The 24,979-nt window shown below is 40.7% G+C and overlaps 1 protein-coding gene across 3 annotated transcripts; it reads left to right on the forward strand.

Annotated features, from left to right (window-relative positions):
- The first annotated feature begins 1,256 nt into the window (after positions 1-1,256).
- LOC124150345 (receptor-type tyrosine-protein phosphatase alpha-like) lies at positions 1,257-18,257 on the forward strand. 3 transcript variants are annotated; one of them, XM_048382406.1, is made up of 22 exons: positions 1,257-1,475; positions 1,751-1,894; positions 2,126-2,272; positions 6,206-6,302; positions 6,610-6,668; positions 9,175-9,249; positions 9,683-9,996; positions 10,156-10,243; positions 10,327-10,394; positions 10,581-10,617; positions 10,870-10,970; positions 11,847-11,972; positions 12,119-12,264; positions 12,461-12,596; positions 13,236-13,382; positions 14,860-14,881; positions 15,237-15,271; positions 15,522-15,641; positions 15,739-15,855; positions 16,072-16,196; positions 16,912-17,044; positions 17,273-18,257. In XM_048382406.1, the coding sequence occupies exons 1-22, from the start codon at positions 1,280-1,282 to the stop codon at positions 17,324-17,326; spliced, it is 2,487 nt and encodes an 828-aa protein (XP_048238363.1). In that variant the 5' UTR covers positions 1,257-1,279; the 3' UTR covers positions 17,327-18,257. The 3 variants fall into 3 exon arrangements, with proteins under 3 accessions (XP_048238363.1, XP_048238362.1, XP_048238364.1); XM_048382405.1 differs by lacking the exon at positions 2,126-2,272 and adding an exon at positions 4,727-4,873; XM_048382407.1 differs by lacking the exon at positions 2,126-2,272 and having other exon boundaries at positions 1,258-1,475.
- Positions 18,258-24,979: the final 6,722 nt, after the last annotated feature.

Here is a 24,979-nt window from a genome sequence, read left to right on the forward strand (position 1 = left end):
GATCTGCTCACCTTCAAGCACGACGGCCATACTCCGGGCCGATTCTGACTCAATTACACAGACGTCAACGTCAATTGTGGGCACAGCGACACTTACAATGGACTCAGAGGAATCGGAATCAAGTCGTCTTCAGTGATGAATCCCGATTTAATCTTCGATTTGCTGATGGTAGGGCGAGGGTGTGGAGGCGCCGTCATGAACGTTACGCCCAGTGTTGTGTAAAGGAAGTTGACAGATTTCGAGGCGGAAGTGTCATGGTGTGGGGTGCTTTCTGTGGCAATGCACGTTCAAGGCTTCTTGTCATCCGTGGCAACCTCAACGCTGCTGCTTACCGCGACCAGGTACTGGCACCAGAACTTCTGCCTTTTATGGCAGCACATGGACCCGGTTTGATCTTCCAACACGACAATGCCAGACCCCACACAGCAATTTTGACAAGGAATTTCCTTCAGAATGCGGGAGTCAACGTCCTATCGAACACGTCTAGGATGCTCTTGGCAGAAGTCTGCGCACTCTCCAGAACCAACCACAGAATTTGCAAGATCTTGGCACCATTTTGCAGCAACAATGGCATCGTCTTCCCAATCATGTGTTCACAAGCATCACAAGGTCCATGCGGAGGCGTTGTGTGGCAGTTGTCAACGCACATGGTGGCCATACACGCTACTAAACTTGTGTACCATCAGATTCTCGGGACTTATGATTTAAACTGTTGATGTTATTACCGAATACCGTATGTGCTTGGAACAAATTATGGTTACCATCGTTAATTAAAATCCTTCTTTGGACATTAATAATTACAAATTACCTTCTCTGATACATTTGTCCGTTGTATATGATATATGGGATTACTTTTAATAATGTGAAGTTTTTAATTTGACTCAGTATATTTTGACATTTTACAACCATTATTTTGATAGTACAATGACAATATTGACAGTCATGATTTATTACTGTAGACGTTGTGGCGAAACAATTTTGAACGTTTGTTTTGCTCCATTACCACTGATATATTGGAGACGTGGACATGAAATCGTTGGACTAACACAATAGACCACACAGGTATGGCTAAATGTGCGTTCGACGTTAACTGTTTGGACGAATGTGGCCCAATTACAAATGGAATACTAGTTTTTGATAAATAGTTGTTTGTATGTGGGGTTATAACTCGTAAAAGGTACTGAACAGAAACATTGCTAGTTCTGGGATCATGTTGAGATTTCTTTCAACATCAACACAACACGTTATAAGCACATCATTAAACAGCACTTTATGTCTCATGAAACATCGATTTGTCGTTTTCATGTCAATCTCCATGTGTACTACAGAATGTGACACAGGGAACTATGGAATAAACTGTAACAAAGCCTGTGCGGAACGAAAGTGTGTAGCTGGCACCACACCATGTGATCGTCATACCGGGTCATGTGTCGCTGGATGCCTTCCTGGGTGGAGAGACAGTGACTGCACCCGAGGTATAAACTGCAAGTGCTGCAACTACTCTTTTCATGAATTGCCTTTAGTGTTATTCACATGATAAAAAGATGTTATTCAGTGTACTTCATGGTTTCTTTTAGCCAGCATTCTGGAACATTTCCAGTCCTCATTCTGGAACATTCGGATATCTAAGTCCAAATGTTTTGAAACAAATGCTTTTTTCGAACTATCTTTCTAATGTATCTAACCTTATGATCTAAAATGCATCACAGTATGCTTCATTGTTAATATAACGTCCACTACGTATTTACAGAATGTAGCCAAGATACTTACGGAGACGCATGCGCGAACAAATGTCAGGAAAGAAACTGTCAAGGAACTTCGCAATGTCATCACGTGACTGGGAAGTGTGAACCCGGATGTAAGGCCGGATGGACGGGAGAAGACTGCAGCAGAGGTAAATCTACATACATTGTACCTTGTGTCAACGGTGAACAGCATCAGCCTTTCGTCTTCACCTCAATGTAATGGATGCCCTTTTATCACGTCATTTAAAAATGTCGTTTTATACTGTTCAGCTGATCTGGAAACAAATGTCAGTATCCCCCCTTTTAGAGAACTTGTCATGTTTGATTTATAATGAAAGTATACATACTCAAAAACGGAATGTTTACCCACTTTATGTCAGAATGCAACGTCAGCCACTATGGTGTCGACTGTAAGAAAACATGTATCGGGAGGAAGTGTGCTGCCACTAACTCATCATGTGACCGCTACAACGGGTCATGTGACGGTGGATGTCTCGTGGGTTGGGCGGGTGATGACTGCACACAAGGTATGTTTTGTATGTACATTGTTTTTCAGATGAAACGATGGAATACATTCCATCAATCACACAGTTCAGCCAAGAATAAAATACCACACACTTACGTTGCAGAAGAAAACAGACAGGAACTCAAATCAGTTGGTGTGCAACAATTTGTGCTTCCTCTTGAAATATCGGAGACGCAACATTAAGTACTTAAGATTGATATTCGGTACACGAATCTTAAAGAGAAGAAATTGCGTTTACAGATATCATTCGCGTGGACAGAATCAGGCGGAAGTATAAAACTGTGGAGGGGGCTATAGAATCGTGATGGTGTATTTGAAGGGACAGCTAACAAAACTTAATTTTTTCTCTACCCGTTCAGAATTTACTTGACATGAGACATATTATGGTATTATGCATATTTGTTTCTCCAGTGTTAGAAGTTGTAGCAATATCACTAGCGGTGTACAATTAATGTAACATTAATGTCATTTAAAATACTAAACGCGATTTCGCGCTTGATCTGCTTGATGTTTAAACCTATTTCCAGTTGGAATTACAAGATGAAGAAGCTATGTTGTCATTTTTCTTTGGTGCTGATACTCACTTCTCACAATGTATTGATATATTGTTACATGGGAATCTGTTATACTGATATTTTCTGCTTATGTACTTACACTAAAGCCTTACCTTGATTATGTCATCTGATGTAACCTTGTGGACTGTGTGAATGGCATGGCACTGGTGCTACTGTCTTGTATTGTATATAAACTAGTGTCCAAAAGAAACGATACCACCGGTTTGCAACGACATAAAAGAAAAACTAAACAATGCAGAAGTTTAGGATTGGTGTTATGCTTTTGAGAAATCCTTTCACAACATCTGTACAAAAATGTCATTTCAATAAAATCTGTACAACCAATATGACAAGCCTTTAAAGATGGGTGGGGTCGAAAAATGAACATTTCGTTAGAGCACTGATCACAGAAACAACAGGAAATGTCACACCACACGTCTCAAAGTCAAGTCAGTAGCGGGTATGTCCACAGTGAGCATCAATACATGCCAGAACACGCCTACGGACTGATGACGTCAAACGTCTGATGACGTTGGGAGTGATGCGTTGCCATTCCTCGAGGAGACATCGTTCCAAGTCCTGGACGTTGACTGGAGGCATACGGCGACGTCGGATTTGCCGATCGAGGTGGTCCCATAAGTGCTCGATGGGATTCATGTCCGGTGAACATGCGGGCCATGGCAAAACCTGTACGTTGGGGTTGGCAAGGAAGTTCTGTGTCAATCTTGCTGTGTGTGGCCTTGCATTGTCATGTTGGAAAAGGAGTCCACGAGGCTGTTGCTGAATAAAGGGCACCACAACAGGCCGTAGGATGTCATCAAGATAACGCTGTGCATTCAGGTTTCCACGAATTACGACAAGCATCGTTTTGACGTCACCACATATGCCACCCCAAACCATTAACCCTCCATCTCCAAACGGCCGGACCTGTTGGATACAGTTAGGCGCCAAACGTTCACCAAATCGTCGGTATACAAGCTGCCGTCCATCGTTTCTGAAGATGAAGAATCTGCTCTGATCAGAGAACATAACACGTGCCAAGTCCCGCCGTTGCCAACGTCGAACTCGCCTGGCCCAGATCAGTCTGTTGTTCCGGTGTCGAGGCGTCAGGAGCGGTCCGCGGTAGGGATGACGTGGCCGGATACCATACTGCCGTAGTCTCCTGTAGACGGTCTGTCGACTGATCCTGTGTCCCACTGCTGTAGCCGCCGTGGACGTCGCTGTTACGGTGCGGTTCCTCAGGTGTAATACCCGGATGTAACGATCTTCACGGGGCGTGGTTACTCGTGGTCTTCCACTCCTGGGCCTGTCTGACGTCTGACCTGTCTGACGTAACCGCCGCATCAACCTGGTGATAGTGATGCGTGCGCAGCCCAACCTTCTGGCGACGTCGACGTGTGACGCTCCTTGTTGGACCATTCCAACGGCTCTCTCTCTCTCGATGGCTGTCAAACGTGGCACATCTTGTGTTCTTTTTGTTGCTGTGATATCAACGTGTCTGATCAGCCGTTTTATACAGTTTTTCTGCACGTGCAGAACATGCTAGAGAGGGAAATGTCACTTTCACGAAATTTACGTTTTTTCCCGGAAGTGATCACGTGTTCCCGGTATTTTTTATCGACTATGCTGTGTTTGGGATGTGCAATACGAATTGGCATGTTTTCATACTTGACAATTCACTTAGTAAAAAACAATTTTGAAAATAAGTTGGTATCGTTTCTTTTGGACACTAGTTTATGTACAGGTAATATGAGTTTGTGTGAATACGTTTGATTAATTATGTATAATCTTCGGATTAACTTCTGGAGGAAATAAAGAATCTCTCTCTCTCTCTCTCTCTCTCTCTCTCTCTCTCTCTCTCTCTCTACTCAAAAACGGAATGTTTACCCACTTTATGTCAGAATGCGATGGCGGCAACTATGGTGTCGACTGTAAGAAAACATGTATCGGGAGGAAGTGTGCTGGCACCAACTCATCATGTGACCGCTACAACGGGTCATGTGACGGTGGATGTCTCGTGGGTTGGACGGGTGATGACTGCACACAAGGTATGTTTTGTATGTACATGCTTTTCAGATGAAACGATGGAATACATTCCATCAATCACACAGTTCAGCCAAGAATAAAATACCACACACTTACGTTGCAGTAGAAAACAGACAGGAACTCAAATCAGTTGGTGTGCAACAATTTGTGCTTCCTCTTGAAATATCGGAGGCGCAACTTTAAGTACTTAAGATTGATATTCGGTACACGAATCTTAAAGAGAAGAAATTGCGTTTACAGATATCATTCGCGTGGACAGAATCAGGCGGAAGTACAAAACTGTGGAGGGGGCTATAGAATCGTGATGGTGTATTTGAAGGGACAGCAACCAAAACTTGATTCTTTCCCTACCCGTTCAGAATTTACTTGACATAAGACATATTATGGTATTATGCATATTTGTTTCTCCTGTGTTAGAAGTTGCAGCAATATCACTAGCGTTGTAGGGGCGGTCGGGTAGCCTAGTGGTTAAAGCGTTCGCTCGTCACGCCGAAGACCCGGGTTCGATTCCCGACATGGGTACAGTGTGTGAAGCCAATTTCTGGTGTCCCCCGCCGTGATATTGGTGGAATATTGCTAAAAGCGGCGTAAAACCATACTCACTCACTCACTCACTAGCGGTATATGATGTGTTATGTGTCCCAAGCTAGGTTGCATTCAACGAGCCGGAGGCAAGTGGTATAAAACCTGTCAAGGGACGCATAAAACCACATATATCCCGAGTGATACTGCTACAACGAATTTATCTTGCCGAAATGTTTCAATCTGCCATTTTAAAAGAATTAAAATGAATTAAAAATTGATAGAAAACAGCTTTTCGAGGTGAACTTGTGCTGTTAATTGTGTTATAGTTCGATAAACAACGACGTTTATTTCATATTATGAGATATCAGTATTATATCCAGCCTCTTTAAGGATGTCGATAAAATATATAATCTTTAAAAATACCTACCCGTAGAATCCGACCTCGGCAATGTCGGACAAGTCCATCTTATACAGGGGGTGGGGTGGTGGGGGTGGGGGTCCCGCATATTCCTTGCACGTCGATTATCTGTACCTTTTCTCTTAATATTGATTGTCATATCTCTCCCACTTTGGGATGCAACTGCTCAGCCATTGCATCTATCTACAGTGCTAGTTGTTGCAGTTGGACAATCGAGAAGAGACTGTCACTACATTGTCTGTCTGTAGGTACTCAACTTAGACACTCTCTCTATAGATTTATGATGTATGTACCTGCTTTCTTGAAAACAACAAACAAGTTCATCTTTTCTTAAATGGGCCCAAAACATCAGATAATAACTAATGGTAAATAATTCCATTGTGTGTTCCAGCTGCCTCGACCTCTGTGGCTGTGATACCTCTAGCAGCAGGTTTAGTTGCCATAGTACCGATAGCCATGCTGATTGTTCTCATCATCGTCCGAATCAGGTCAGTTTTCTAAATATTCGCGAATCCCTCCTATCAAGTGTTGTGTCGCTTATAGTTCACCCCCTGAAATGGTTTTGTTGCTTTTATTTATTCTCCTATATTTAAGTAGTGTCTGACTGTTTTGAAATTATAAATATTTTCAATTTAACATTTATCAACATCTATACCTAGATTTGATAAATCTCCATTCGTAATTCACGTGACTTGGCCTGCATATTCACATTGTGCGACGCTGACAACAGGCCATCCTCTCTTGCCCTGTGATTTCTTGTTAGGTCCCGGAAAAATGAGAATCAATCTATTTCAGAAAAAGTAGGAAACGTACAGCAGAGGAGTCTGCACAGCAAACCGTACACAACTCTGAAGGTAAGTCAACGTGCACCTGGCACAGTGATCTGTAGGTCGGGTTCAGGTCAGTGCTGAGTTTCCTATCAATGTACATATACACTTGCAACTGTCTGTTATTTTAGATAATACGTTTAATTATGAGATATATACTTGTGTTTTGCTATGGTAATATCAAGTATCAGACAGTGACAACGGGTAATATGGTTTGGTTTTTATATCCGACAGTGGTTTTGCTACTGAATAGGCAAAATTCAACTGTCTATACATGTTTTCAAGACAATGTCATAAAGCTAAAAGATAACTTCGTCAGTCAATATCTTTTGCGACAATCAATAGGCCAGCTAACTACTGTTAACGGGAAGCTACTCTATTCTATGATACGTTGCATTTGTAAAGAATCAGCCTGTTCACATGTCAAAGCGTTATGAAATTCAGTCAAAACGAAATATTTCGGTCAAATACAACTAATATAAATTCGCGAAATGGTTCACAATGATGAAGTAAATACTCTGAATTCTGGCCTTCCAAAAAGTATTTCGATTATTCCATTTCAAAGTCGGTCTCCATAACGTGCCAAGATTTGTGGGACGACATATGCACACACTTTGCCCAACAGTTAAACACATCTGTAAAGTTTGTCATCGTACGAGGCGTGATGAAGTTGTTGACTATACCTCGTCTTGGTCATTGTGTATTGAATGCCTGCAGGAGTATTTACAAGGAGGTATCCCCTCTATGTGACCAATGTGTCGATAATTCATCTGAAACAGTTCAGCATTATCTGTTGGAATGACATGGGCCTCAACATGCTTTATGGTTCAATCAAAAGAGCACCATCGGAACATGTGACTATTTTGTACAAGTATGAAACAACATTATAAAATGCTATCTCTGGTAGAAAATGAAATAATCACAATAACAAACATATGAATTACATTTAAATCATCTTCACATTTCTTTTTTAATGAATGAGCATTACGTTTTTTTGCGAAACGATTTAAGAAATTGCTAGATGTTTTAATCCATTCCATTAATGGGATGCTTGTGTAAAACTATGCATTCACATCAAATTTTTGAAAGGTGTTGAGAAATGATACACATAAGGAAGAGAATCTATGGATGTAATGTTTCGGAGTATATACTTACTCCTTTATCAGGTGAATAAATGATATGATGCATAGAACATCACTTTGTACCTGTAAGAGCAACAAAAGCAATCAGATAACAAAGGTGGAAACTTAACAAGGGGAGCCAATAGATAATTCGCGCTTATATGTGATAAGCAATTGACAAAAGGAGCGCCAACACTCCTAATAGGCAATGGACAATGGGCAAACGGGAGGCCTGGGATGATTAACACTGATAGGTAATAGAATGGAAATGACAATACACAAATGGAAGCCAGCTAGATAATTACCATTGACAAGGATTAATGCAATAAATCCTAAGCACTGGGCAGATAAATTCCCTGATTACTGTTCATGGCTGGCTGGTGTCTCCTGATGTCAACAGCTTCTTGTAGTTTTCTTTGTCGCCAGTTGTTGGTAGACAGGACTTTGGTGGCTTCCCACATGATGTTATGGCCTTGGTGCTTGAGGATGTGCTCGGAAATAGCTGATTTCAGGTCTAGTTGTTGATAGAGGTCTGATATTCTTTGAGTGTGGTGTTGAGCGTTCTGAGGGTTACTCAAGTGTATGTGATATAAATTATTTCATTGGATTTATCCAAACGGACAAGATCAGGTTTGTTGGCCTCGATAGGTCTGAGGCTGTATACGGGCCTATTCAAAAGAATTTTCCATAACACCCTCTACATATTCTGGGTCGTACCATGGATGGACCTCTGTGTCAATACCACAAGCATTGAAAAGATGGCAATAAAACGTTCGAGAAACTTTATCATGTCGCTTAAGATACTGTGTTTGTGGCAAAGATGGGCATCCACTGACACTGTGTTGTACAGTCTCATTAAATTCATTGCATAACCTACATTTCATATTTACATTTAATACAAAATCACACATTGACGGCATCGTGTGGGAATGACTGGTCCTAAGCAACAAACAGAAAACCATGCCAGCCTACTTCATTCAAGCGAAGGCCTCTACAAGGTTGCTGATTTTCTCAACACACTGCACATAAACTCGATGCAGTGATCGTTTAGAAAGCTTCTCCTTGAAAAACTGAGTCACTTGATATGTCACTTCGCTTGGTTGACACTCATTTCTGTACCATCCATCACCAAAATCAACACTGACATTAAGATTATGTCTCAAATCCTTGGCTCTTATAAGAAAACCTTAAAAGTGTATGTCATTTGCGTTTGAATCCATTGCTGCTTCTTTCAATTCCATCTACTACTACTACTACTACTACTACTACTACTACTACTACTACTACTACTACTACTACTACTGTAATACGGACCAAAAGTTATTGATATGGTTTACATTGTAATCAATGAATACAGTACTTCATACTTTAAAATATGATAAAATATGAAATTGACTTCGGTTTATTTGCAGTGAGACCATCAAGTGGGGCTGACTTGCACTATTCACAACTGTGTCAACCTGAATTCAAACACGAGTCAACGCAGGGTATACATTTCGAAAATACGTTTAGTTCTGTAAATGTTGTTAACGTATTCCAATGTGATTTTACTTCATTGCAAATGAAATGTTAGTGGGTGAGTGAGTGAGTTGCGTTAACGCAGCTTTAAGCATTTTTCCAGCGATATCACAGCAACTCAACTTAATGTGGAAATAAACCCGTCATGATGCAGGTCTTAGAAGTTTGCCACGAGCACGGATATGATGCTGAGAAACCTGGGAACATATTCGGGATGAACCGGGATTCGAACCCTCAGTCATAGGTTTCCGGCGTGTCTAAGGGACGCAACTGTGCACGGCGCATTCCTGCGCCTCAGACGACTAGGACACCCGTGCCTTGCAAATGAAGGAAAACATTGTGTCTACAGGTGAGAAATATTCCTTCAGCAATCTATTTAGATAGGATTATATGTTCTTTCAGAGAGTGTTTATGAGCGGCTTGGAGATGAGGGCGAACATGGATCAGTTCCAGGCCTAACATATGTGAATTTGGAAGGAGTAAATCACAAATCGGGTGGACGCACGATTACAGAAACTTCTGTGTATGAGACTATTTCCAAAGAGGAGGGCAACACTGACCCTATTCACGGCCTGTTGAGAGAGAGTGGTCATCCCTATGAGAACTATCCTACCCGCCATAGCCCTTGCATCGGTCGAATGATTCAAGTGTCAGATCTGGAGGACTTTGTACGTCAACTGGAGGAACATCCTAGAGAAGCAGAGGAGGAATTTAAGGTCAGTATTCAAGACCAAACAGCTTCTGTTGTTATAATGTGATTATCAGCTTTCTTGTCGAACACTATACTCTTTATTTGGTAATGACTCGTAAACACATGGCAGTGATATAGGCCGACACACATGACACACTCCGGTTTTTGTCTCATTTATTTTCAGAATTTGCCAGATGGCTTCATGCACTGTTACAACGACTCCCAGCTACCACAAAACAAAGGGAAAAACAGATTTAAATCCTACTACCCATGTAAGTTTAACTTGAATCTAGACATACACTTATACACAAACACAAACACAAACTGAGACATGAACAGTTGTTCTTTGTCTTAGATGACTACAACCGGGTGGTGTTAAACGATGGCCAGACCAGCAACTACATCAATGCCAGCTACATGGACGTGAGTGACGATTATTTATCTGCGTTAGTGGCATGACATAATTAAATAGTTGTAAGAAGAGAATATAGAAACTCTTCGTTTTGATGTTAACATTTTATCTGCTGCAATACTGGTATAGTTACTTAACGATTGTTAGGGATTATTATGATTCAAACACTTTCACCTTTCCTGCTGACATTGTTTAAGGGCTACAAGACTGAGAGGAAATACATCGCTGCACAAGGTATGACATATAATAATATTGACATTTAATAGAAGAACTATGGAATACCTATACTTATTCTTCACATATGACCTATTGTTAAAACTGCTTTCTTTTCACCAGAGTATTCTAATACATACCAACATTCCTTTATTCTATATACGGCTTTGCCGCTGGTACAAACTTTAAACAAACTTCTTTACTGATTTGCCGAATCAGTATTTGATCGTTACTGACTAGATAACAGCTACGCGTGACACATTGTATATTAAGGGCCCTACAAGCCTGATGTTGTTGAGGATTTCTGGAGGATGATCTGGCAGGAAGGATGCACTACGATCGTCATGGTGACGGGACTCGAGGAAGGGGGCAAGGTACGAATAGACGTGATAGTAGTTAGCCAAACTAATACGTTTGTAATATTAAATAAGTTCATAAAATATATAACGTCAACGCAAAAGAGTAACCATTTTCGTTTATCTGCCAAAACAGATTCCACTGGGTGCAAAATGCAAAGCTTTGAAAATACATTCCCCTTGTCGATTGCTGTGGTGTGTCATGCCCAGAATATTTTGCCGCACATATGTTGATTGTTGTCCTTTTCTGCATTGTGTTTCATTAAAAATGAAAATATCAATATTTTAAAATGCTTACCAAAAATGAGTTAGTATTCTTTTTGAATAAATATTATATTTATGGTGATGCGGGCGTCCAATCAGCTGTTTCAGTCAGATTTTTTAGTGTGATTTGAAACGTCTCAATTTGTCTGTTTTAAGTCGAGGCGTTTACAAGGTCATGGTAGAATCTGCATATACAGATGTTCACCAGTTTGGCGAAACCCAGGAGAATGGATATAATGCTGATAAACCAAGAATCTTTATCAAGGCAAATCTGAGATTGTAATTCATGATCACAAAACACGTGACCCTTAAATGGAGATGCTTTCTCTGCGTAGACGAACACTAAGTTAACATTGTTTCATGTCTTCTTGGTATTGAGTTGATAACAAACACCGGGTGGCTTTACACCTGTTGTGTTGGATGCCCAACGCTCCCTTTGCACATTTACCCGTGACGTCATACAAACCTTTAAACCATGACGTCATACACATGGACTACAGCTGATATTGTGACGTTGCAGTAGCTCACGTTACAAACATGGATACCTGCGCTTATCTGCAAAATATTATCCTTGCGGCTTTTAGAGCATTTTACACGTAGAAACATATCATTGGTACTGTTCTATTGCAGATGAATTGTCTTCGTTACTGGCCGGAAAAAGACCAGGTCTCATACGGTGACATCACGGTAACCATGGAGACAGAAACATGTCTTGCAAACTACACACTCGCAATGCTGACTGTGCAACACAAGAAGGTATACATGCCTTTATTTAGAAGCATTGCCTTGCCTGAACTCTTATAAGTTAAGAGTACTGTTTCGAATCTGGCACATCAGCTTTATACCACCTGACAACAATGTTGAACGTCTAACGCATAGTATATCAATATTGTATTATTTAGAAGACAACGAAGCGACACGTGCGTCATTTCCATTTTACAACCTGGCTGGATCGTAGTGTTCCAGATATGTATGCATTCTTGGAGTTCAGGTGGAAGATCAAGGAACTAGCTGGAAAACAAAAGCATCCAATCACCGTTCACTGCAGGTGCGTGTTGACGAATGGTAGTCCTAATTCGTAGCAACCAAGCGGTATTTCTGAACACATTTCAATTTGAGAGAGTTGTTTTGATAAAATAACTTTTGGTGTAAGCAACGTGTCAATTTTCAGTGAATATTACTATTTTGACATGTCGTGTTCACGTAGCATGTGTATCTATACTGTTTGTATCATCCTCAATCAGCGCCGGCATTGGCCAGACAGGCACGTACATCGCTATTGATAGTCTCGTGGAGCAGGCTACAACAGAGGGCGTTGTGGACGTTGTCAGCTTCGTCTCCAACTCGAGAAGTCAGAGGAAAGGCATGATACAATCAAAAGTTAGTGTTGAATGCACATGTGTGATAGGTTAAACGGATGAACAGAAAGATCTTTGTATCACCTGTTAATGTTGTAAATATTTACAAGAATGAATAATATAATATGATATAATAATTTGCTGGTCTCATCAGTGACGCATTCATTTAAATTTCACCTCTATTTTACCTTAAACGCCCAACGGAAACAGTTTCGTGAGATAATCGTTATATTTATGTTCAGGTTGAGAGCATCACATACATCTTTAGTCAATGTTAATACACATTACGCGACGCCGTGTAGCTGAGGAGCTTGAAGACGATTATGTATATCTTGTTTGATTACTTAGAAGTTGACGGATGACAAAGTAGACACAATTTATGGATAACAACTTCTTTAATACTGTAAAGACGACGTTTCGGTCAAGATCCTTATACCGTCAGTCTTGCTTGACAATCTTTACCGAACGTCGCCTTTACGGTATTAAACAAGTTGTTATCCGTAAATTGTGTTAACTTTGATTGAACATACGTCAACAAAAATGTCAAAAAAGTGTCCCCTGCCTGCACCCGAAATCCTCCGATGAGCTATAATGAGATATAAACACCATATTTATTTGACAAGTTCACATTCAGTCTAGCGCTGATGAATCTTACCAACAGGATCAGTACCTGTTCGTGTACCAGGCGGTGGCGAGGGCGGCGGCAGACGGAGACATGACTCTGGACTCCCGTACGCTGAAGGGAGTGGATCTTGGCCCCCTTGCTAACCTCACGATGGGAAACAAGACTGTGCAACAACATCTTGAGGTAATAAAGACAAGAAATAGTATTAGGGCAAGATTGACAACAATTTGTCTGAAGACAGATTAATGGATTAAAAGGCAGATTACATAATTGTTTTTTTTCAAATGTTAAGGGCTTACACAGTTTCGGGTCAATACCCAAAATGTCAGTCAATACCTGATGTGACCACCATTAGCATTGATCACTGCCACACATCTCCTGTACATTGAGTACATCAGACGATTTGTGAAGTCCCTAGGGATCCTCCTGCACACATCGGCAGTTGTAGGGACTGGGCGCACATTGTGCAGACGCCTTTGAACCTCATCCCACAAGTGTTTGATGGGGTTCAGATCAGGGCTGAGGGCTGGCCACGGTAGAACACGGATGTTGTGTTGTTGCAGAAAGGCCATGGTAGCTCTGGCAACATGGGGACGAGCGTTGTCCTTCTAGAAAATGTGTTGTTGATGTTGTGCAAAAAATGGAACAACGTGGGGTCTGATCACTTGGTCGATATACCGCTGAGCAGTGACGCCGTGTCCCCGACCTTGACCAACATTCAGAAAGCACATGGGTCCAAGTCTCGAAATAAGTCCAATCCCTGCCCATATCATGACGCTAGGTCCACTCACGATGACGCCCATTGTGATGACCCTGTGCCCACTGAAGTCGTGCTTGTCGATGCCGTTGTTGGAGAACAGGACGACGTGCTGGTCGGCGACATCTGAGGTTGTTGGAACGGAGACGTCGGATCACAGCGTCCCGGCTAATGTGTTGATTATGTGTTCCTATGGTCTGTCGAGCACTTGCACTTACAGTTAGGAACGGATGTCGCTGGTGTTGACGGGAAATCTGCCGATCTTGTCGAGGTGTGGTGGCCCTAGGACGACCGCTCCGAGGAAGGTCATCTGTGGTCTGTGTAGCATTGTATCGATGCAGGAGACGGTAAATTGTGGTTATGTTAACGTTGAAATGACGGGCAACATCTTGAACAGACTCTACAGCTTCCAAACGTCCGATAGCCTGGTTTCTCTGAATTTTAGTTAGGCGTGGCCTTGTTGACCAAGGAGTGGTAGGTCCAAGAATCGGCCACAGTTTTATACTCACTACAGTTCGTGACAGTTCGTGCATTTCAGATTTCGCGAGAAATGGGTGCATGATACCCACATATTCATTGAATGGTGCGTTTAGGCGATTCGTTTTTTATGGTGCGTTTTTACTCGGGGCTTCCAAAATGCAACCAAAAATATTGATAACACCAATTTGATAATTTATGATTCCGTATTTGTTACCATTTGCTAAAAACCACTTGCGTTTCTTTTGCGTGTGAGTATATATAAGTATGTTGTTTGTTAATACTGTACAAGAGTTGATATTCATGAAAGATTTTAATCGTCAGGGGTTGAAAAGAAACCTCTCTTCAATATGTAATGCAGCCGTTTTGAACATTTGCAAGGAAAGAAAAGTATATTTCCTCATGCCCAGATTGTGTCTGTTCCAGGTGCTTCAGTGTACTCCTGCCCGTGAGTAGATGATAATATAACAAGGAAACGATGTCCTGTGTTTCCTGAAAAAACATATACCACCACCCCCACCCGCGACCATAGGACAATTTTAAATAAGCACAGTGTTTTGGTATCTTTTCTAAATAGCGGAAGATACTTTGTAATGGATGACATTATCTGTTAAAACCTTACCCTTATAACTGTTATGGTTTGTAAAGTGTTCGAAGACAAGGTTCCGCACTAATATTAATTATTCACTGTTAGATCTTCTAATTTCTGCTCATCAAATAATTGTTGATCATTTATAACAAGAGTAATATTGAAGGCACAATTGCGACCAAGATTAGTAAATATGAAATATTGTCTATTCCAGAAAATACTGAGATTGACATCATTGTTTCAATGCCTGTAAGTAAATACTAGTAAAACAAAATGTGTTTTTTTCTTTTTCTGGGTCTGCACTCGCTTCTGTCTGTTGGTTTATGACGGTTATGTTTTTATAGGGTGGGGGATTATTAGACAAACGAACGCATTGGTTATGCTTACTCCATTCAATGCAGATGTCGTGCAGGCAGTGACTACAGTTATGGATTCAATGTGAAATGTCAACATTGTAATTAACCAAAGATAATTTATCGTATTATGTTTGTGTTGTCAGTCACATGTATCCACAAATGGGTTCTACGTCTTGACGTCACTTCCGGACAAAGAGGAAGTTTGGAATCAAATTTACAAGACTAGGTCTCGCAGTCTGGTCACGTGGGCACAGGACAATCAGGTACAAAAGGAAGATTGTAGTTCGTGTTTCGCGTTCCAAACAAACAAAGATGAACACAAAGATAACAATACGCATTCATGAACTGTTTCTGTTGCAGACATACCTTCCATCAACAGAATCCTCTGTCACAACATCAAGACTCACAGCAAGCATGCGCAGTCGCACTATCATAATGGATGACGTAAACGTCGACACCATTGATCTCGTTTCAAAAGTAATCCTTTTCTTGAGCAAAATAGAAGTTACACTAAGACACAGTTGATCATAAGTTTTATTTTAAAGTCTTATGATTTGTTTTGTATACCTACGTTGCTATTGATTTCTACATACCACCGAACAAACAAAACTATAAATTATTCTGGAATTCCTTAAGCATGTGTGTATGTTCTTCCTGTGTGTGTAGTTGATCTGTACACTGTTGTCACTACAGGAGGACAATGCAACTTTCACTGTTCAGCATCACCACTTGACAGGAAGTGTTCGAGATCACAGTGGGATGGCTTTGATCGACTCCTTGCTTGCACTACATCGACATCCTTGTACAATCGTTTCACGGTATTTTATCTTTTCATGTTTCAGAAAAGCCACAATACCCTTTTCCTTGTTATGAAAATGAGTCGATTGTACGATTCCGGGTACAAGTATATCATAAGCATAAGGCTACAAGTCACCATCAAATAGCTTGTTACCATGTGTTCGACATGAAGGAAAAATTGACGATTGGAAAGTTGAAGTCATCTTCTTATCATACAGTCTTGTGGACAGGTTTTTGTCACTCTGGATGTTCATGTAAATATGAAAAGAGATGAGGCAGTTTCACTGTGTCTTTTATTTCTACTTTTTCTAGAGAATCGGTTCTTTGACTTAAACGTCTTGGCGAAATTCCCATGTCTTTTAATTTAACCCATCCCATCAGATATTCCAATTCACATTCATAACGACACAGATCAGCAAGGATTGGAGCACACCTGGTGCCCATGGGGGACGCCTACTTTTTGCCTAAACGTTCGTGTCTGCTTTCGCTTTTGACAAATTGTCCTGAACCTTTGAAAATGGAGATGCAACTACATCTATGGACACCGCGTTTAGAAACAATGTCCTATGGTTCAAAGAAGGATTTTTTCCGTAAATGTGTCATGTGGGATAGAAACAGTGATGTAACCCTGTCAGCATAGATACAGCAAACACAACGCCATACTATTAACCTGCGTTTATACTAGACACATTAGTTATGCAACTTGAACCAACCTATCATTGTCTCCAATTTAAGCTCCATGACCGAGACAAGGCTTCTGGTGCTGCTTCTCAACATCGCCAGCAGAATTCAGGACGACGGGAAGGTAGACATCATCACCAATATGCGACGTCTTTACACGCGTCTCGGGGGACGTCCCTTCACTCTGGTATGGCAAACTGACGCTACATAATTAAAAGAACAGCTTAAAAAAACCCTTCATTATTCATAAGAAATATCTGTCTGAAAGCAAGGCAGTTGTTAACTTGAGAGAAAGTAAAGCATCTATTTTCCCGGAAATAGTCAGGCGATACATTACATTACCGACACTGTATCATTTAATGTTCATATAAATACATATATGATATGTGTGACACAGTTTTTACTTTCATTTCAGACTGATGTCTGTTTCTGCCTTGAATTTTCAAAACAACGCCTTGGGTCTCTTTGAATCCTTACTGACGCTTCCATACGTAGCTGTAACCGGAACTTTTTCTGAAAACTTGTTTATTTTTTTATCAGTTACTTTAACTACATTTACTTTCTAACATGGTTGGAAAGAGAAACAACCCATGCCCTAGCTGTACATGCACACACAATAGGTCAGATAAAATAGCTCCATTTTACACAGACCTATTCACATTTAGCTATGTTTCCTATTGCGTCCACTCATTTAGATATAGGCAACACAGATATACCATGCATGCGTGTATATAGAAGGTTGTAATACTCTCACTCCTATTCTAATCTCATTTTTACGACTTGTTGGTTTCCTTATCTTTGCATACTATTTTTTTTCTTGAAAAAGAAAGTTCATTGCAAACTCATTCGCAAAATGATATACATACATTGTAATAATACCTGGCACGTGACATATAGGCAGGAGTTGAAATAACCACTAGAGTCCATTGTACGATTCCCATTGTATCATGAGCATGTGGGTATGAAAGTATCAAAGAGAGATCATAGCAGGTGGTCGCAGAAATTTGTCCTGTCACAAACAAAAATTCCTGTCAACTGACCACTACTCTCTGTTGATCGCGTATTCGGGTATAACCTGCCTAAGTTCCGGACACTTTTATGAGTAAACTCACTTTTGTGGATTAGCCTGAATATTCACTGAGTATAAGAATGATTTTGTGTTGACATCCATGTTTCTTGTACTGCTCGTGCTTATATTGATGCATCGTTTTGTGCAACTATGTTCATTCATATCTTTACACCATATACGTTTCTGGGTGATTCAGAATTTTTCTGAGAGTAAATGTGTCCTGAGTTCAAGATACATTCCACCATGGCATATGGTCGGTTAAAAAGAGGTTTCCTTTGCGCGTATGAATACATCGATAACCTACAATCATATCGAGTCATACAAAAATGGCTGTCGATCACCGATACGAACTGTATACTGATATTTTCTCTGATAGACGCTGGGTCTCTAATACAATCAACGTCTCCCGCGAAATGAAAAGGCGGCCCACCGTGTTTAATAGAAGAAATAGGGGAAGTGTGGCATCGAACGATTTTGACGTTCTAGGTGGTAGCGGTAGCCCCGACCTCGATGTTGAGATTCAGATATAGCAACTAAAACTTTACCTTTTGCATACAAATAATGACGTTTATGAAACTGTTAGGGATATGTTTGGTGGCGAACAGGTAATTTCCCCAATTGAAACAGATGATAATGAAAGTAAAATAAAACATTATATTTTTTTTTATATTCATGACAACATGTTTACAAACCTTTTTTGTGATCGATATTTATTGCCATCACCATCAACCACCAACGTTAGGAACTGGCATGAGGGAGTTTGAAAGTCCTTCAGAAGACACACCTCCCTTCGAAAGCCACGAAAACTGACTTGTAAACAAATAACAAATGTCCCGACATCACTGTCATCAAGTCACAGCACAGGGACTTGATCAGCACCTTGTCAAACATGATGAAATTCATTTCTGTACATGCACAATAAGCGAAACATACACAAAACACTGTCTCGGGGCCTTTGACATACTGGCGTCGAATTACCGTGAAATCTTGAAACTGACAGGTCACAAACCATGCAATCCCTCGCATCGTACAATGCCGGCTCGTCAGCAGCCTCAAAAGCGGCTGTTCAGTCATACTTCAGTTCAATTGGCAATCGTATTGTACCAGCAGGCTCAATCCCTGTAAATCTACAGGTTAATGTTGAACCACATCATAGATTGGGGTTGTCATCCTGCTTCTTGTAATTTGTCTGAAGCACGGAAAATATAAACAACCAAATTGGCAGCCATTGACAGTTGTGAGGTGTGAGTAACCATGATTGAATAAGTCAAGTTCTGGAACATTCAAATTCGGAGTGGAGAGGCATGTATTTTTTTAAATTTATTTATTCGGGATAACTGTTAATTAACTTACACATGTAAATGTATAGCAGAATGTTAATTCATAAAGTTTGTTTGAGAAATATTATCGTTCAGCATTTGTAAAACTATTTCTACATCCTGTAACCCAAAGAATGGGAAATTCCATATTCGATTTCCAAGAAATGACTTTTGAGAGTCCAAACAGTGCACAGCAGATTGCGATGAAACTAAAACATCTATCTTCGGACTTTGTTTGGGAGGTTATTTGTCAACATCCTTTCAAAAAACACTTATTTGAACTACTCGTGACTATGGGTCTTTTAATGTTGAACTTTACAAATATTTGTTACATATATAACTACCTGGGAACCCTTTTCAGAATGTTCTAAGACAGCAGACTTTTGTATCCTGTGTAGTTTTTCAATGCAAGAGAGAACCGTTTTCAAAGCGCTGTTGCCGTCATGGTAGAATGGAGATAAACCTACTTCAGCGCTCGGTTGCAAATTAGTAAGAGGTATCTACTTTACACTGGGACGACATCAAATTTCAACACACAGTAGGTTTATCTCCTGAATCCACAAAAGGACAATCATTTGCATTACTCGTTTGACACGTACATGTTTGGAAGTTTTACAAGAAACACCGTAAATGTTGTTCAAGATTAGCCATGTTAGTATACTATTGTCTGTATTAATTATTTACACATAATTGTAAAGTAAAATTATATAGCATGCTTCATTATGCTTCGTCAATAAAATCCTTTAAATTCAAATTGGGTTAGTTGTGATGTGTTATAAAATGAAAGTATGTGTCGTTAGTCGTTACTGAAAAGTCTCTCTGGAAAAGAGTACCAATGACACCCTAAAGCCCAAAATGTGTATAGCTGTTTGTCATATCTGCTTCCTCGTATTGTTTACTGTAACAGCGTGTACACACTGTTGATGGATTTGGGATGAAAGGAAGTGTTTTGTATTCCAATGTAGCTGAAACAAGGATGTGCGTTTTATAAGATTGAATAAGTCAAATTATCCATATTCTAAAAGCAGAGTCGATTGTACCATGTGTTTATGAATCACTAATAAATAGTAATGATACCAGATGTGTTCGCGAAAAGGTAAGCGTACCCTGCACCATCCTTGGCACTCGCCACACACAAAGGCAAGTCAATAGTTCATTGATATACATCGATATACGAGAAGTTTAAATAAAACTTCTTGGCCAACCGTTTTGATTTTGCCAATCCTATTCCGTAAACATAAACAGATCAGCAAGTGGGTTGGAAGAGCGGGCACAGTTGGTGCCCTCGGACATGCCTACCTATTGCCGATACATGTATTTCACTTGAATGTTATCTATTAAAAGTTTCTGCATTTCAAATATTGTTTTCTCAGTAATCTTCATGACATTTGTTCTCATTTTTTACATTTTATCCTGAGCCTTTAAAGATTGGATCAGAATTGAAGTTTTTCCTTGAGTTTGCCGTGTGCGTAGCGTGTACTAAGATGAGAAATCAAATATTCAGAACAAAAATGCAAGCAAATCCTTTCAGAGTTTGAGAATTCACATGGTATTAATTCCACTTGTCCCAAATGAGTTTCGTGAATATCCCTATGATAGTTGGAAACCCAGATTCCTCCTGATTATGCTTCTTGGTTTGATCAAGGGTACAACATTCGTGGCCTCGTTAAAGCTTTCAAAGAGCTTTATGCTAGACATGTTGAGGACATTTCCAAATTTGACGCAATAATGATGTACTTGCACCTATGTTCCCTTGTTGTTCCAGATGTGCGGTTGACTTGCCTTTGCATGTGCTTGTGACAGGATATGCCAATATACATACTCATTGTCCCCTCCTGCCTGTGACTTGACACAACATGCGTAGCCATGACCTGCCGGCCACAGTAACACGAAGTTGGTCAGAACAAGCTCAACACACCATTTTCGTGGCCTCGCATTGTCACGGCACACGCGTCCTGCACACACGCACTGCTGCAGTGGTGAGAGTACATGCTGAAGCTTCAAGCATTTTTCTACAGTCAGATTTTGCAAATGAGTCGCTTAGTAGTAATCGTAGATCATATTGTCAGTTAAACGTTAATTGCTCTGACCAAAACCGCCCGTCGGGGACTATCAGGCAAACAAGTATTTTCAAAGCTGATTAATAACGTGTTTGATTTAGTAACAGCATATGTATATGATTAACATATAACGAATGCATATGTATCGTTAAGACAATACAAGTTAACTGTTATTCGTCAAGCCTAAATGTAGACACGCAGAAGCAGATCTTATATAGTGCATATTGCATAGTTGCCATTTTCGAATTTGTACAGCTTTACCCTATTACGTAGCAGAAACACAGGGGAAGCACTTTCACTGATACGAGACCATCTTCTTACAATACTTTCCTTTCCTCCCTTCCCAAAGTACTGTGGTAGAGTTTCAATTTAAATTAACAACATTGCGAACCTCTAAATTCGAAACTCAGAAAGTGCATATTATTATTTCATGATATGTATGTACAACACAGTGGTCAGCAAACTGACTCAACACTCTCAACACTGATCTACATACACCATACACATGCTGATACAAAGGGCCTGGCCTGTCCCTTACATCCCTAGAATTGTTTCCTCTGATTTGTGAACACTCTCCTCAATAAGCTTTATCTGAAAGTCGTGCAGTGTAATGCAGTTAATTACGGCCTGAAACTAGATTTATTCACCCACTCTGTGTAATACAGATTCGTGAATATTTTACTCTACCTTGGACACCACAAGGTCCATGCAGGGAGGCACAAGGGGACAACCTACATCATTGATTAGATTAGATCATATGCACCCCCGACACTGTTCTGTGCTGAGGAAGGAACTTAGGTGTACTATCGACATGTCTGACTAGATTAGATCATATGCTCCCCCGACACTGTTCTGTGCTGAGGAAGGAACTGAGGTGTACTATCGACATGTCTGATTAGATTAGATCATATGCACACCTGACACTGTTCTGTACTGATGAAGGAACTGAGGTGTACTATCGACATGTCTGATTAGATTAGATCATATGCTCACCTGACACTGTTCTGTACTGAGGAAGGTACTGAGGTGTACTATCGACATGTCTGATAAGATTAGATCCTATGCACAACCGACACTGTTCTGTGCTGAGGAAGGTACTGAGGTGTACTATCGACATGTCTGATTAGATTAGATCATATGCACACCCGACACTTTTCGGTGCTGAGGAAGTTACTGAGGTGTTCTATCGACATGTCTGACTAGATTAGATCATGTGCACACCCGACACTCTTCTGTACTGATGAAGGTACTGAGGTGTACCATCGACATGTCTGACTAGAGTAGATCATATGCACACCGACACTGTTCTGTACTGAGGAAGGTACTGAGGTGTACTATGTACACATGGTAATTGTCCTTATATTCAGTAGACCGCCTCCGTGGTCTGGTGGTAGAGCGTCCGCCCGGAGAGCGGAAGGTCCGGGGTTCGATCCCCGGCCGCGACATACCAAAAGACGTTAAAAGATGGTACTTGTTGTTACCCTGTCTGGCGCTCGGCATTAAAGGGCTAAAACAAGGACTGGTCGGCTCGGAGTCAGTATACTGTGTCTGAGTGGGGTATTCATGTAAAACTGCGGCATGATATCTCATTGTGCTAGCACTATAAATCGGCATCAGTCCGGACTAGTACAAGCAACCACACACACACACACACGTGCATGCACGTCGCTATATAAGTTAAACCCAATTTCACCTCACCTCACCTTATATTCAGTACAGGGGACTGTCAGTGAATTGGGTTTTATTCGCTGCAGTCAGCAAATATAGAACCATTCTATGCGCTGCGTCCAAACTGATATGTATTTGAGTGAGTGAAGTCTGAAGTTGGAGTTAAACAGTTTATTAGTCAATCAGCAGCATGATTTGCTTAATTTATAATACAACTTTTCACCGAGACATTGCCATGACCTGGCGACCAACGTCTCCAGTTTTGTCTAACTGCGTTGATCCATTCAAGTATCTAATAAACCAGCGACTCTATGGTTACAGCGAGTAACTCTCTAAATATCAGCTGTATAACTATATCAAGTACATCCATCAGGGCACACTCTGCTAGCGACGCCGCATTTCTCCTACGTGATTTTCACCATATGAACCACATATATCTCGGCCTTCTATACAGGTAATGTATAGAAAGAGAAACAAATGAAAGGTCAACTAATTTAGAGCTATTTAAATTTAGCTTTGTTTCCTTTTGCGTCCACTCAGTTAATCGTACACAACATAGACACGGGTACAATACATCCATGCACCGTTTTACAGAAGATCTACAGTGTATAAACCTAAATTTTACATATTTGTTGATTTCCTTATCTTGGCATGAAACATACTATTATATTTCTTGATGAAGAAAGTTGATTGAAACTCATTCGCAAACAGCGCGTGTGATGTACGTATATATGCCCTTGTATAGTCGCAAGGTACGAGTAGCCTCTAACTGTCATTGCAGAAGGGATGTGACATTCTTCGGGAAAAATTACCTGACAGATCGTTTTCCCAATCATGTGAAAAAGGAAGGAGTTGAAATAAAGCGACAAAACTGGTTGTGAGAGTGAGTGAGTATTGTTTTACCTCGCTTTTAGCAATATTCAAGCAATATCACAGCGGGGGACACCAGAAATGAGCTTCACACATGATGAGCGAACGCTTTAACCATTAAGTTTCCCAGCCGCCCTATTATCATTAGATTAGGGGAAGAATAGGTCTTCAGCAACCCATGCTTGCTGTAAAAGGCGACAATGCTTGTAAGAAGCGACTAACGGGATCGGGTGGTCAGGCTCGCTGACTTGGTTTGAAGCATGTCATCCATCCCAATTGCGTGGATCGATGCTCCTGATATCAATCACTGGATTGTCTGCTCCAGACTGGATTATTTACAGACCACCGTCATATAGGTGGAATATTGCTGAGTGCGGCGTGAAACAACAAGCCAACCAACCAACCTAACCGTGTTCGCTTAAAGTTCAGCATATCCTGCCCTACCAATAGCTCCAATGGCAAACACACGTAACTGTCAAGCGACTAATACACTCTGATGACAGGGTATATAGGTATAATTTGCCGAAATTCCGGATTAACCTAAATATTAACTGAATATTGGAATGTTTTTGTGTAGACATCCGTGTTTCTTGTACTGCTAGTGCTGATTTCGACACATTGCTTCAATGCACTACAAGATGAACACTTTCATCAATCGTTTGCACATGTAAATGTTTTGAAGTTTTACTACATCCTACATATTGATCATGATTAGCTTTCCATGCGTTCGGGTGAGTGATTATTGTTTTACGGCGCATCCCACAATCGTCCAGCTTGATCACACCTGCCTGTAAATATACCTGTCTGGCCAGTTGACAGCGTGATTAAAAATGTGTTTAATACGGCATCATGAAACCATACAATAGAAAATGTAATGCTGGACATTTTCATGTTGACACACTTGTCAACTATGGGAGCAGGACGTGAAGGCAAGGAGTTCTTATATCCAAAACAGGAAGCAAAGTGTGTGGAGCCCAACACAACAGCTGAGGCATGTACTACACGGGTTATCGGAACTATATCAAAGTCAACACTCGAATGTTTCTGACTACTAGCATCTTTTACTGTCGATCCGGGCCTTAGTATTGTTTGTTTGTTTGTTGTTTAACGCAGCAATAGCTAAGTGACCGCGGTCT

The sequence above is a fragment of the Haliotis rufescens genome, unplaced genomic scaffold, assembly GCF_023055435.1.
Source record: "Haliotis rufescens isolate VD_foot unplaced genomic scaffold, xgHalRufe1.0.p SCAF_4, whole genome shotgun sequence".
In the NCBI taxonomy this organism is placed as follows: Eukaryota; Metazoa; Mollusca; class Gastropoda; order Lepetellida; family Haliotidae; genus Haliotis; species Haliotis rufescens.